Consider the following 15,479-nt stretch of genomic DNA (forward strand, 5'->3'; position numbering starts at 1 on the left):
TTATGGAACTTCCTGTGGTTGTTAAACGCCTGTTACAGTGGTTCATTGCTGATCATTTAACTTATTCTTATTCATTCTGAGGTTTTCAAATGCTTAGATATGGATTTGTTGTACTCTCTCAATTTAACCACAGACAAATCTCTCCTAAACATGTTTGCAATTAAATTGTCTCTGAGTGCTCAAAATAATCTGATTTTGAACACTCAGAGACAAAGATTATTTTGAACAAAATAATCTTTTCGTTCAGTAGAACAAAAAATACAGAACAAAAAATTCACATTTCCTTCTATTATCCTAAGCATGCAAATACATGGTTTAAATTTATATTGTTTTTATACAGACTTATAAATGAACTACAATACTTAAAGAAGTCTCAAACCAAATACATTCCTTTGATCTGTCTCACTTTACATATTAAAAATAGGTTTTTACTTTAACTGCTTTTTAGATAGTGCACTGATAAAAGTTGATCAAAGATTTGTGGCATTGCAAGTGATCACTGCCTTCATCCTATTTGGGTCATTCTTACATATGCACAATAACTACATAAAACAAAGCAAATAGATAAGTCAGCTCTACCCAGAGTCAGGTAGAATATTTCAACAGACATTTTTTCTTAGTTGCCTACTTATTTTTGAGTCACATGATTCCTTCAGGGCCAGGACATTATTTATTGGTGTATCTTTCCCACTATCTAGGCTAGTCTTTCATAGAAGGAATGCCAGGACACAAACACAGTACAAGAAAACCTGGGCTTAACATTTTTGAAATGTAGCATTTTAATTTTATTTTTCTATTGCAGTTTTTTATTTCCTAAATCATATTCCTTAAATCAAATCAGTTAAAACCCAAAGGTCTTTTGGAATATACAATATAAAAATGGATATTTATTTAAAAAATCAGTGGAAAAGATCCATACTATAAAAAAGAGACTGAGTCCAATACCAGATGGGAAAAATCAAGAGTGACTGTTGTTTGGAGAAAAATAAAAGTTAACAATAAGATTACAGAGGAAATATCATTCATGGTTTAACATACTAGAGGTTTAATTGAAGAAAAAAATGTCTCTTCAGAAAAGCAGAATCCTGTTTGGAAGAAGGTGAGAAACCAGTGAATAAATAATGAATACACGAAATATAATTAAAGACACATTTTCTCTCTTACAACATCTCTAAGGTCTAAGGTAAGCTGTTGAATGGATGATTTTGTCATATTGAAATTTTTAAAAGAGATTGAACCAAGAAAAGGAGGAAGGTTACACATTCCAGGGATTCTGATGACTGACAGTAAAGGCGTTCAAATACCTTGTGTCCAGTGCTGTATACCATGCAATGGGCTAAGCAAGGCATCCAAAGGCCATTTGGAAGGTCCTCCCTTTTGTGGATGAAGAAACTAAGGCTTAAAATGTTTAGCCACAAAATGAATAAGCTGCATTTCTGGGACTCCTAAGCTCAAGCTCTCAAACACCTGTTAGTGACAAGTGCCTTTGGCTAAGTACAACAATTAAATACAAACTGAAATTTGAAGGCAAGTGCAGGGGAGTTTTTGGCATTATGCTAATGTCCATAATTGGTGAGAGAGATGCAGCAAACCACCATGGCACGTGTATACCTATGTAACAATCCTGCACAATCTGCACGTGTACCCCAGAGCTTAAAGTATAATAAAAACAAGACATTGAATATTGTATAAATCAGAGGCTGGATAGCTATTAGAAAGCTATAATGTATCTGTTTTATTTGTCATGTGAAAGTTATCTTATTACTTATCAGTGCCGTATTTTTTATTAAAATAAATTCATTGCTTTGAAAAATCATGGATGTGTAACTGCTAAAGGGAAAGTGGAAACAGACAACTGCCATTTTAACCTCAGGGAAAGGAAATTTTTCGTAACCGAAGGTAAGGAACCCAATAATTATAGGGTAGTCTTTAAAAGGTGAACCAGTGCTTTAAGCACTAGATCAGTAAATTTAAGGGACAAAAATACCAAATTTATTTCAGCATCTACAAAAATTGTTTAAACTATTGTTTTATTACAGGTAATAATCAAGAAACAGTTGATTATTTTAAGGCAGAAAAATAATATTCATCATAATTCATAAAAGGAAAAGGTATGATCTTTGGTACTACAAAATGTTTGTTATTCCTCTACTTCATCTATTTGTAATTCTAATGAGAAGTCAGATGAATATTTTATTACCTGGCTGCAACTGTATGTGACCTAATAATCAAATTTGTTTATTTAATATTAGATAAAATAAACATCTTTATTTGCAAGGCATTCTGAAAGGCCCAGTGGAATTAAAGAACAATAATGTAAAGCATATTCTCTACAGGACCTCTATTCTAAGAATGGATACTTGGCATAGAAATTTCCCAGTAATTATGCATCCTACAAGCATCTAATTGAGAACCTACTCTAAGCAAGACATTCAACAAAGACATCATGGTGTCTCACCTTAAGAAACTTCCATACAGAAAACAGAAAAAATGCTTTGGAATTCATTTACACTCATGAACACCTTGCAGTTCCAGAGGCTTCCTTCTGATTGTGCACATACACTTAGTAGGTGTGGATAATATACTAACACAGGTTTTCAATTTTCTCTAGTGCCTCTGTCAGAGCAAGCAGAGTCTTAAAATCATCCTGTTATCGAACACTTGGCAGCTGTTTTATGAGTTTCTGAATTAACAGAGAAATGAGTGGAGAGTAAGAACTGGTGTCCTAAGTCGTATGAAAAACAAATATAATTTTGGATAGTCATCAAAAAGTCTAGGTGTCTTCATACATTACATCAAACACACTTTTCTATTTAGCTGCTAATGTAAAAGAAGAAGGAATAACGTTAGCATTCCACGATGAATGTGCAGAGATAAAGCACAGAGCAACAAATTCTTCAGTGACATTAATAAGGTATTTGGTTCACTAAGTCTAAACAAAGTTTGTATGAAAAGGAATATTTATAGTAAATTTCTGCTATCTGGCTCAAATGTAATTAACTGACTATATAAAAAGCCATTAGCATTCTCATCTCTCCTCTCCAAACTAAACCAAAACAGATAACATAATTCATTAGCCAGGATTAAAGAGAGGAAAGAAAAGATCATGATGTGCCCTTGCTATTAGTACAGACATTTCCCACACTTCCAATATTAAGAAGAGAAAACCAGTTAGAAGAGTTATGCTGGGATTTAAAAAATATTAATTGTCCAAATGAAATAATCGAGTGAAATATTGTCCATGCTTGAAAGCAAATGCCAGATGATTCAGTTTTAGTGTGACACTTTACATTTTGATTTTCAATGTTACCCTTTTAAAAGGAGCTTTGTGAACATCCTCTCCAAAAAACAACCCAATCTGCCATTTAACCATGCTGTCAAAATCCAGCATCTGCCCAGACCCCAGAAACATGGTCCAAACAAGATTTAAGTCACATACACGTAAATTAAATAAAAGACATTACACTGTCATTCTCTTTCATTAAATACGAGAGATAACATATTTAAACAAAAGTCATATTTTAAAATATACTAGATAATTTTCCAGTAAACAGTATGATACATAGTTCACCTTTCTTACTATTTTATACAACTCCTTATCAGTTTAAGCTTGCATAATTATTTTTATCTGCACTTCTATTTTACCATATTTATTTCAGTAAGTACTCTTTACCTTCCTGGAGCTTTTTCCTGTTTGTTTGACACGTGATTCTTGACTGATTCTTTAGCCACCAACATTTCTTTCTACCCTCCTCTATTTTCTTTCTCTAAACAGCCATTGAAAGAGAAAAATTCACCATTTACTGCTCTTAGCTTGCTTTTGTTCTATCTTCCCCAGCCAAAAAAATAAAAAGAAAGAGGAGAAGGAGGAGGAGGAAGAAGGAGAAGGAGAAGGAAGAAGAGGAAGAGAAGGAGGAGGAAGAAAAGGAGAAGGAGGAGGAGGAGGAGAAAGGAGGAGAAGAACCTGGTAACATAAAGCATCTTAATGCAGAAAATCTTAATTTCTCATCACTCATCTCTTCCTATACCAACATATCCTTCCCTATCAACAATATCTTTTAGAAGTTTTAAAATTAGTGTTAACTTAGTTCTGTTTCATAAATCAGTTTAAAAAATCTATGTTCATTCAGAGGTAGAGATAAAAAACATTTTAGAATGCACACACACATACACACTCACAGACATGCACACACACACATATACACACTCACAGACATGCACTCACACATATACACACTCACAGACATGCACACACACGTGCACACACACATACACACTCACAGACATGCACACACACACATACACACTCACAGACATGCACTCACACACATACACACTCACAGACATGCACACACATACACACTCACAGACATGCACACACACATACACACTCACAGACATGCACACACACACATACACACTCACAGACATGCACTCACACACATACACACTCACAGACATGCACACACATACACACTCACAGACATGCACACACACATACACACTCACAGACATGCACACACACACATACACACTCACAGACATGCACTCACACACATACACACTCACAGACATGCACACACACATACACACTCACAGACATGCACTCACACACATACACACTCACAGACATGCACACACACACATACACACTCACAGACATGCACACACACATACACACTCACAGACATGCACACACACACTCACAGACATGCACACACACACACTCACAGGCATGCACACACACACATGCACACTCACAGACATGCACTCACACACATACACACTCACAGACATGCACACACACATACACACTCACAGACATGCACTCACACACATACACACTCACAGACATGCACACACACATACACACTCACAGACATGCACACACACATACACACTCACAGACATGCACACACACATACACACTCACAGACATGCACACACACACATACACACTCACAGACATGCACACACACATACACACTCACAGACATGCACACACACACATACACACTCACAGACATGCACTCACACACATACACACTCACAGACATGCACACACACATACACACTCACAGACATGCACACACACACACTCACAGACATGCACACACACATACACACTCAGACATGCACTCACACACATACACACTCACAGACATACACTCACACACATACACACTCACAGACATGCGCACACACACATACACACTCAGTAGATAGTACTCTAATAGGATGCCTGTGCATTTAGAAATTTTGAGATAATGATTCCATAAACAAGTTACAAATCTCACCTTTTGGAATGTGCAAGCTGTGTAAGGTATCTAGTCCTTTCTTGCTACCCCATATGTTTCTAAGCAAAATGACAATAAGAGTCCAAAACTCTCAACACAAATAGCTTCCTATTATTAACATTTCCTATTATTTATTGTAAAATATTCAAACTTAATATCTTCTTACCCTTCATTGCTAAGGTACATTGTACCCCTGGCAGAAGACTTATTGATATGCCTCACATTAAAATCATTCATTTATTTGTCTGTCTTTCATACTAGATAGTGAGCTCCCACAATAACTTATTCACTTATATTTCCCCTGTGTCTGGCACATTATCACTTTGTACTAATAGATGGTCAAAAACACTTACAGAATTAAATTTGCATAGCTAAGATGCTTGACAAATCATATATTCCATTTTTATTAGATGCCACCCATGCTAAGCTTAGTCTTCCTAAAATACAGTCTTTTGGCTAGTCATTTTTATTTCTTAAAAATCTCAAAATGAAAAAGTTGGAAATAAACTGATTCAGATAATTCTCATATTTCTAGATCCTTGGCTACGTTGAGCTCACTTCTGGCAGCCATACTCATCCTTCAAAATATAGTGCTCTAACTCCGGCGGAGTTTGTGTCCTTGTGGGGTTTTATAGTCTGTTACCCTTCCACTGAATCACAGGGAAGCAGCATGAGCTGATGTGAAGACTCCAGCCTTTGGAGACAGACTCCCTGGTTTCAGATCGCAATTCCAGTACAAACTCACTGAGAGATCTAAGGCAAGCTATTTGACCTATCAAAGCTTTGGTCTCCATATTTTTAAAATAGAAAGAGTAGTAGTATGTACTTCATAGGTTATTTTGAGGAATAAATGAGATAGCTCATGAACATTGCTTAGCAAAGCAGCACAGTGTGTGGCATCTAGTAAGTGGCTAATTAAAGAATGTCAACAAAAAATATTTGAATTCTTACTATAGTTCTTTTTTATTGCATTTTAGGTTTTGGGGTATGTGGGAAGAACATGCAAGATTGTTGCATAGGTACACATGTGGCAGTGTGATTTGCTGCCTTCCTCCCCTTCACCTATACCTGGCATTTCTCCCCATGCTATCCCTCTCCAACTCCCCACCCCCTGCTGTCCCTCCCCTATTACCCCCAATCGACCCCAATGTGTAGTGTGTTCTCATTGTTCAACACCCCACTATGAGTGAGAACATGCGGTGCTTGATTTTCTGTCTTGTGTCAGTTTGCTGAGAATGATGGTTTCCAGGTTCATCCATGTCCCTACAAAGGACACGAACTCATCATTTTTGATGGTTGCATAATATTCCATGATGTATATGTGCCACATTTACCCTGTCCAGTCTATCATCGGTGGGCATTTGGGTTGGTTCCAGGTCTTTGATATTGTAAACTGTGCTGCAATGAACATTCGTGTTCATGTGTCCTTATAGTAGAACAATTTATAGTCCTTTGGATATATACCCAGTAATGGGATTGCTGTGTCAAATGGAATTTCTATTTCTAAATCCTTGAGGAATCATCACACTGTCTTCCACAGTGGTTGAACTAATTTACACTCCCACCAACAGTGTAAAAGTGTTCCTATTTCTCCCCATCCTCTCCAGCATCTGTTGTCTCCAGATTTTTTAATGATCGCCATTCTAACTGGCGTGAGATGGTATCTCAATGTAGTTTTGATTTGTTCTTACAATGAAGTAGGTGTGCATTAAATATCTCTTAAATAGGCAATTTTTAAATTCCTTCTGAGATAAACTTTCATGATTTTATTTAAAATAAATCTCACAAGTACAATATAACATAAACAAATACCTTAATGATAAAACACAATTCAAAGTGGAATATAAAGGCTATTATAACCTGTCTTTACTTATGTAAATGGTAGCTCGTATGTTGTTTTAATTTTATAACTTTCAAAACCATTTTTGGAACGGTATTGTAATGGTGTTTTCAAGGATCAAAAAGCATGAGGTATGAAGCTAGAATAAACCATTTACTCTCATTTAAAACGTCTTTTTTTTTCCTGTAAACTACATCTATAGTAAAAAGCAAAATACTATGGTCTGTTCAGTTTTAAAAAATAAGATTTATATACAATACATTCATTCCATGTACATTTTAGAAAAGTGACTGATTATGAGACCAGGAGTGAAACACCAGCCTTGGCAGAATGTAACAGCAAGTAAAGGCATTAAAACAGACAAAATTTCAAAGACAATGTACTTAATTTCTCCTATATATTTATTGATTTAAAATTTAAATAACAATTTTAGTGTACTCCAGCATAAAACCTTGACTAATGCTAAGTAAATTTTGGGATTAAGTGGAATTATGATATGATATAGCATAGCTGATATACATAATTTATATATAATGATCTTTTATTTGATTCTACTTGAAATACAAGGTGATTTTTTTAATAAATATTAACTTTATAAAAGAGTTCTGGTTCTGTGATATTATATTAATATCAAATATGCATTCAAACCTGAAGGGTAACACAAATAATCTTTTGAGAACTAAAAAGAGTCAAATCATTGTGCAAAATATACTTAAACATTATACCTGTATACGTTAAACACTGAGGAATCAGCTCTGGGTTTTTAAATAAAATAATCTTCTAAAAGCACTAATGTTTTGTAAGTAAACATGTATTTGATACCCAGCTGTGAGTGAAGGAGAAACTGTACCTTATAGCAATGAAGTAAATATTGCAATGAGATAGAGGAGTAACAGCATACATAGCCATCACAGAACTAATTCTGTTAGAATTAGATCAGCAGAGTGTTAAAGATTTCTCCACTTTCTACATAAAAGAGATAGAATGTTTTTCTTTCAGAAATTACTTTAGTTATTAAACAGCAGAAAAACTTAAATATAGCACATGTAACACCTCATATAGGTGCAGTCAGCACTGCATAATCATACATAATATTTCCACAGCAGGGCATGAAATGACCACATCTAGTAGAAAGAATTTAGTCTGTAAATAGACTATGTTCAGCTTGAGGTATGTTTTCCTCCCAAGTGAGTTGAGACTGAGCGCATTTTATTTAATGGCACTTTGATAAGCTCACAGGTAAGAAATATCACTCAAAGAAAAATAGGAAAGGCTCCTACCTTGGCACATAACACCTCTTTCTTCATAGCCAGCCTTGCAGGAGCACTTGCCGATGGGTACAAGCCATTCGCCGTCCGTACTACAGTACATCCTTGGAGGATCTTCCTCCTTAGAATTGTTGACACAAGACCCTCTAACCTCCACCAGGGACTGGGAGTCCATGGGTACCGTGTCTGGAAACATAGCCAGATTCTTCACTGTAAATGGACACTTTTTGAAGTATACTCTCACAGACACCAAGGCAACACAAGCACCAACATCTTGAAAAGCCAAATAAAATCCCTTCTTGTTGACGGGACCTACTTCTCGAATCTCTGTGTTGAGTTTAAGAATACGATCCCCAAGATCCATTTGAGTGAAACTTTCATCAGCTGCAATAGTGTCAATCTTTGTAAACTGGTGCTCTCGGAATTTCACCCCATGATCATCGTCAGAGTCCATGTAGTACAGGTTGAATGTCTCCTTGCAAGTTCCCAAAACCAGTGGGATGCTATTGCAGTCTCGGAGGGTGAACTTGAGCTCCACGTAAATCTTCTGAGCTGAGTTCCTGGGGACCCAGTTTGTTCTCAGCCAATTGTTTTGACTATGATCCATGACATTGCACACCTGGTAAGTCCTGATGGGTGTGTAATGTTCATCCACACCACTGATTTCTTCCCACTGAAGAATCAAAGAGAAACAGAGTGAGGCAGAATTCGTGATCATGATGAATACGAGATAAGGGTGTCTGAGGCATCACTACATAACAAATCATCATATGTTCATGAAAAACATTCTCGTTTGTAGTTTTTATTTGTAAGGTTCTCTGAGTTAATGAACACAAAGTAATTTATAATTTTGATAAACACATTTCACTTGCATTGCCGTTTGTGCGATACGCAGGAAACAGTCACTTAGCAGTTAATAGAGCCTAATCAAAGCTTCCAGGATCAAAACCTCATGTCAGTTGTCTCCAATGACACAGTGATATAATTTTCTTGTATGTTTTTTGTTTATTTTTCTTTGTTTAAAAAAGAATTAAAAAATACTACTGCCTAAAATTCATTCTTATTAATCTTTTTCCATTTTGTGCCGGGTTTTTGGTAAAACTGATACAAGGCAAAATAAAGTGAATATAAATGATATTATTACTATGTATCATTATCCATGACATTTTTTAATGTACTGTCATTTCAATGGACATGGGTTGTAGAACTATGCAAAAAATTTGAAATAAAAACATAAACACGCGTCACCCCTCAGTACCCCCAAATATAAAACCAAGTTTTTACCCTGATGGGTGTGTAAAGTTTTCATGGGTGAAAAACAGAAGACATAGCGAACGTTCGATTAAAGTCTTTTACACCCACATTGGACTTTTTCCCAGTCAAGAAATAGATCGATATTTGGGGTTTTGTTGTTATAATAGTTAAGATTACCTTAGAACAACTTTTCTCACTGTAAAAAGTCTTTAAAAGTATTAAGATTTTTAAGAACAGTGAAGCACTGTCTTCTGTGATCCTTAGGATACATTTTGAGAAGCTTTAACATCGTACGTTGTGTTACTTATGATCCTAAAACAAGCAGATCAGTTGTCTCTGTGATCCCTACCCCCATATCCACACTCCCTTCTTATCATGCCCGATTTTGCCTAACGACTTCCGGGAAAACACGTCTTTTGCCAAGTCATTCTGAATTTAAATTCTCCTAGGGCTCTCTGTTACTCATACAAAAACTTTCAAACTCTTGAGTTTCGCATTTGTGTTCCTCTGAAAACTAGTCGTAAACCACATGTTAACTTTTCAAAGTGTTTTTTTTTTCCCCCAAAGGAAAGCATAGTTATTCATATTTTGTTATTTTTTTTAATTTTTTATTGGATTTTAGGTTTTGGGGTACATGAGCAGAGCATGCAAGACAGTTGCGTAGGAACACACATGGCAGTGTGCTTTTCTTTTCTTCTCCCCTTCACCCACATTTGGTTTGAAACGAGACAAGTAACGTTTCATTTAGGCATACATTATATGATTGTCAATGTAAACTCTCTTATTGTTTTCAGAGATGTGTTGGGTTTTCTGTCCTGTATTCCTTTCTTGTGGAATATACCTATCTTATGGCATAGTCCCAACATAGCATTGTGTGTTCTTGCCTTATGCCTCCCATAATCTTGACAATCCTAAGAAACTTTCTGTATTACTAACTCTTATTAAATGCCCTATTCATTTGTAAATTTCATTTGTTATACATACTAAAGTTAGTTTTAATTTTGTTCCACAGGCATTTGCTAAACTTCAGGCAGATCTGTTTATACCCTCCATAGTAGAGCACAAAACTTCACCTTTTGGGATATGCACAAACATTATTTTTATTATAATATATGTAAAAGTAATTCATGGGAATAAAACAAAATGTTTTCCTTAGAGAAAATATTTAAATATTGTAGCTAAATATATGAAATAAAACCCTTGTGAAGTCCATTATAAATGTGTTCCTACATTTTTCTCCAATAAAGGAGTTAATTATTTTCATCAGGAATGATAAATATTAAAAGCTTGTAATGAAATCAACAGCATTTAAATGTATTAACACTTTTTTCTCTTTCTGTTGACACTATGCTATGACTTTCATGTATGTTTTTTGTTTGTTTAAAAAAATAAATAAAACTGCTGCCTAAAATTCGTCTGTATGAATATTTTCCCAATTTGGGCCATGTACAGGTTTGCTACATAAGTACATCGCGTGAGGCTGAGGTTTGAGGACAACTGACACCTTCACTCTGGTTGTGAGCATAGTATGGGACGGGTTTTCAATCCTTGCAACCCCCCTCTGTTTCCCCTTGAGTAGTCTCTAATGTTTATTGTTGCCATCTTTACAGTCACAGAAATGTTAACTCACACCTTCTAATCACAAAATAAAATAAAATATTAATGTGTTAAATTGTTAGTAATTACAAGCAAAGAAACATGACTTTAAGCCTGCTTAAATTATCAAAAACAATTTATGAACTTTACTGGTGTGACAATCACAGTTTAAAAACTCCTAGTTCTTCATAGCACACCTACTAACTTACAAAAGAAACAAGTGAAAAACACTATTTTTAAAAACCTTAATCATTCAAGATCTAAAATACAAGATAGGGACTCATTTTCTGGAGGAAAAATTGACCTAACTTCATTGTCACATCCGAGATTCAACAAAGAATCAAATCGAGACGATTTTAGAAGATCTCAGAAGTAATATACAAGATGCATTCTAATCTCAGCAGAAGGAAAGAAAATATTCACATATTTTTAACAATTTCCAACTTGCCATTTGTAAGTATTCACTCTATTTGTATGTTATATACTGAGTTTTTAAGGAGATAAGAGTACATGAGAGTCTCAGTTCTTAGGGTTTTACATTGAGGTGCCTATAATAATACAGTCACATTTAAAGCAAAATTAATGTGTATGTTTGATATAAAAAAAAAAACAACAACAACAGTCAACAAACTTGGTGCTCCAAAAATCTCTGGTGTTAAAAGTTCATGTTTTGTGGAGTCTCCTCTAGTATCATTACCTTGGTTCTACAATGGCATTTTAAAGTAGAGAGCTAGCAAAAACTCTAGAGAAAAAAATGCTTTCTGTAACCATCTTACAGAAATTCTGTTCGATCATTACAACATTATTTGAATATAAAAAAATTGATTTTAAATTTCTTAAGTCAAGTTTTCCTTTTAAGAATAAATGAGATTATTTCTTTGATGAATCATTTGCAAATTCATTCTGCAATGAACAGCATTTTACTCGACATCAAACAGAACATATTATGTAGAGATCTTCATAATTTGATGTAAAATATGATTTTAATTATGGAGATCTCAGTGCAGTTTAACATTTGGCAAGCTACCACAAGTCCTTGAACACAGAGGTATACATTGCGAGAAGATAATGCAAACAGCACCAGCATTCTTTGCACATGAAAGGTTGCAAGGAGCAATTATCACTTCATTAATTTGTAATGAAGGCAAATTGGTTGTAAGGGATGGTGACTTGCCATCTCAGACCACTTGTGAAAACAAGTCTGTAACTCCAGCATTTGCTGAGGACTGAAGACAGTGGAATTAAAATCCTTAAATGTGCATTTTCTCATAGCAGCAGCCACAAGAAAAAAATAAATTATTAAAACTACTGCTATAATGCTCATGCTTTGTAAATGTAAAAAATGCCCATGTTTCACCTATTTTCCTACTGTAAGAACTAATGTATAATGTTCATTATACATTATCATTATATATTATCAGAGATTCTGTTCTTCTATGGTAATTGTCTCAGGGCAGAGATGAAAATCTCATGAGAGACATAGCATTGGCAACGTAGAATTTCGTGGTCAAAAGCATCTTTCTCTTCATTCTCCTAATCCTTACAAGTGATCTGTGCTTGGGATCCACCAGGAACAGCTGCAGCGAAAGGGGATACAAACTAAACAGGAGCTCAAAATACCTTTTCAAGCTCTAACTCTTTACCTTTTTAAAAACTGGTTTATTATACTTTAAGTTCTGGGGTACATGTGCAGATTGTGCAGGTTTCTTACATAGGTATACACATGCCCTGCTGGTGGTTTGCTGCATCCATCGCCCCATCATCTACATTAGGTACTTCTCCTAATGCTATCCCTCCCCACCCCCCCATCACCTGCTATGCCTCCCCTAGCCCCCTAGACCCCCAACAGGCCCCAGTGTATTGTGTGATGTTCCCCTCCCTGTGTTCATGCGTTCTCATTGTTCAACATCTACTTATGAATGAGAGCATGCTGTGTTTGGTTTTCTGTTCTTGTGTCAGTTTGCTGAGAATGAGGGTTTCCAGCCTCATCCATGTCCCTGCAAGGACACGAACTCATCCTTTTTTTGGCTGCATAGTATTCCATGGTGTATCCATGCCACATTTTCCTTATCCAATCTATCATTGATGGGCATTTGGTTTGGTTCCAAGTCTGCTACTGTAAACAGTGCCACAATAAACATATGTGTGCATGTCTCTTTTTAATAGAATGATTTATAATCCTTTGGCTATATACCCAGTAATGGGATTGCTGGGTCAAATGGAATTTCTATTTCTAGGTCCTTGAGGAATCGCCACACTGTCTTCCACAATGGTTGAACTAATTTACACTCCCACCAACGGTGTAAAAGTGTTCCTATTTCTCCAAATCCTCTCCAGCATTTGTTGTCTCCCGATGTTTTAATAATTACCATTCTAACTGGTGTGAGATGGTATCTCAATGTGGTTTTGATTTGCATCTCTCTAATTACCAGAGATAATGAGCATTTTTTTATATTTGTTGGCTGCATAAATGCCTTCTTTTGAAAAGTGTCTGTTCATATTCTTCACCTACTTATTGATGGGGTTGTGTGTTTTTTTCTTATAAATTTGTTTTAATTCTTTGTAGATTCTGGATATTAGCCCTTTGTCAGATGGGTAGGTTACAAAATTTTTTTCCCATTCTGTTTGTAGCCAGTTCATTCTATAGATAGTTTCTTTTGCTGTGCTGAAGCTCTTAAGTTTAATTAGATCCTATTTGCCTAACTCTTTAAAATCAACAATTCTGATTTTTGCCTAGCTTCCAGAATTTGATCTAAGCGTTTATTATTAGACCATATAGGCCAAGAATGGGTTCCTTGATTTTCTCATATTTTTCCAGATCACTTCAACTATGAGAAATGCATGCATCCAAACTTTCTCTCCTGGAGAGTCCATTCTGAACAGAACAACACTGAACCTCTCTATCATCAAAGGTAGTATGAGATACTAAGTAGTCTCTTTGTTTATATTTTCTAGATTACAAAGTTTCTTGTCACTGAATCAAACATATACTTTTTAGGGAAACATATGTTTTAATAATTAAGTGGTATTTAACCTAATAACTATTATGCTAGTATAGCATAATTACAGTAATTAAGAATTTATATTTATTGTTGATATTAATTACTTTCATAGAAAAACATTTTTAGCTATTTACTAACAAGGGGTAGTAAGATGAGGAGGAAGTTTACATTTTCTTTAAGAGAAGCAGAAGCTTCGGTAAATTTAGTTCATAGGCTAATATAATCTGGAAGATATAAAGAAAACATAAAGAGTGTGAGAGAGTTACGATTTACTTTTTAAGACTTCAAACAAGTTTCTAAGAAATTTGTAGATCACAATAAAAGTAAAATGACATCAGCAATATGTTACAGTTACAACATTACTTTTGCATTTCAATGGTTTTTAAGAAACACCCATATCTGCGCTTTACAAAATGCTAATGATAATTAATCTTGCACCAGCAATTTTAAGTGATATTAAGTTTGTTCATGTTATTCATTTCTCCACTCCTGTTTTTTATTCTTATGTCTATTTCCCTTTATACACTCAGAGCCATTTCAAAATCCAGTCTTCATCCTAGGGTATTATGAAAAGATCAGAGTTGAGACAGATAAGGAATAGAATTGATTTTTTTGTTTGTGGTGTGTGTGAGTGTGCTGTGTGTCAGATCAGAGAATTACATTTGTGGCCAATGAGTCAAGAAGACAGAAGATGGAGATTTGATGTTGGGAAATCCCCATGATTAGCAAGATGTGGGACAGAATCTGAAGACAAATGCGACTGAAAGGGCATGTGTGCAAAGATGTGGACAGTCATCTTAATAATAACGGCTACCATTCAGTCCCCAACCACCTTTAACCCCTACTTTTCCAGCAGAAATTTGGTAACGGTGTTAGAACTGCCTTACGTAATACAGAAAAGCCAACATCACAGTTTGGCAAAGCATACTGAAAAGATCTGGGAAACAAGGACAAATGTAAAAGAATCAGAGGTTAATATGAGGAAAAGCAACAAAGTATTAGAGAGTGGGAAGAGTTCGAAGCAGAATCATGTAAGATGTCTGCTTACAGTTCTCAGGAACATTGGGCATGCCTCAGTACTTTCTGTGGTTTTGACAAGATACAGGCTATTAAAGACACAATGTTTCCAGAAAGTTTGAGTATGCTGTCCCGTCTGTCTCTACTTTAGCCAGCAGCCTCACAGTTGGGCTCATAGATGTCTGTGTTCTTTTTCTGTGTCCTC

General features: G+C 35.4%; 1 protein-coding gene across 4 annotated transcripts in view; it reads right to left on the minus strand.

Annotated features, from left to right (window-relative positions):
* EPHA3 (EPH receptor A3) overlaps window positions 1-15,479 on the minus strand; it is a 384,770-nt gene that overhangs the window by 268,226 nt on the left and 101,065 nt on the right. For all 4 annotated transcript variants that reach the window (XM_078358560.1, XM_078358558.1, XM_002761290.6 and 1 more), the window contains exon 3: window positions 8,418-9,078. In XM_078358560.1, the coding sequence (XP_078214686.1) occupies window positions 8,418-9,078 (661 nt within the window). The remainder of the gene's footprint in view (window positions 1-8,417; window positions 9,079-15,479) is intronic.

Source organism: Callithrix jacchus, chromosome 21 (assembly GCF_049354715.1).
Source record: "Callithrix jacchus isolate 240 chromosome 21, calJac240_pri, whole genome shotgun sequence".
In the NCBI taxonomy this organism is placed as follows: Eukaryota; Metazoa; Chordata; class Mammalia; order Primates; family Cebidae; genus Callithrix; species Callithrix jacchus.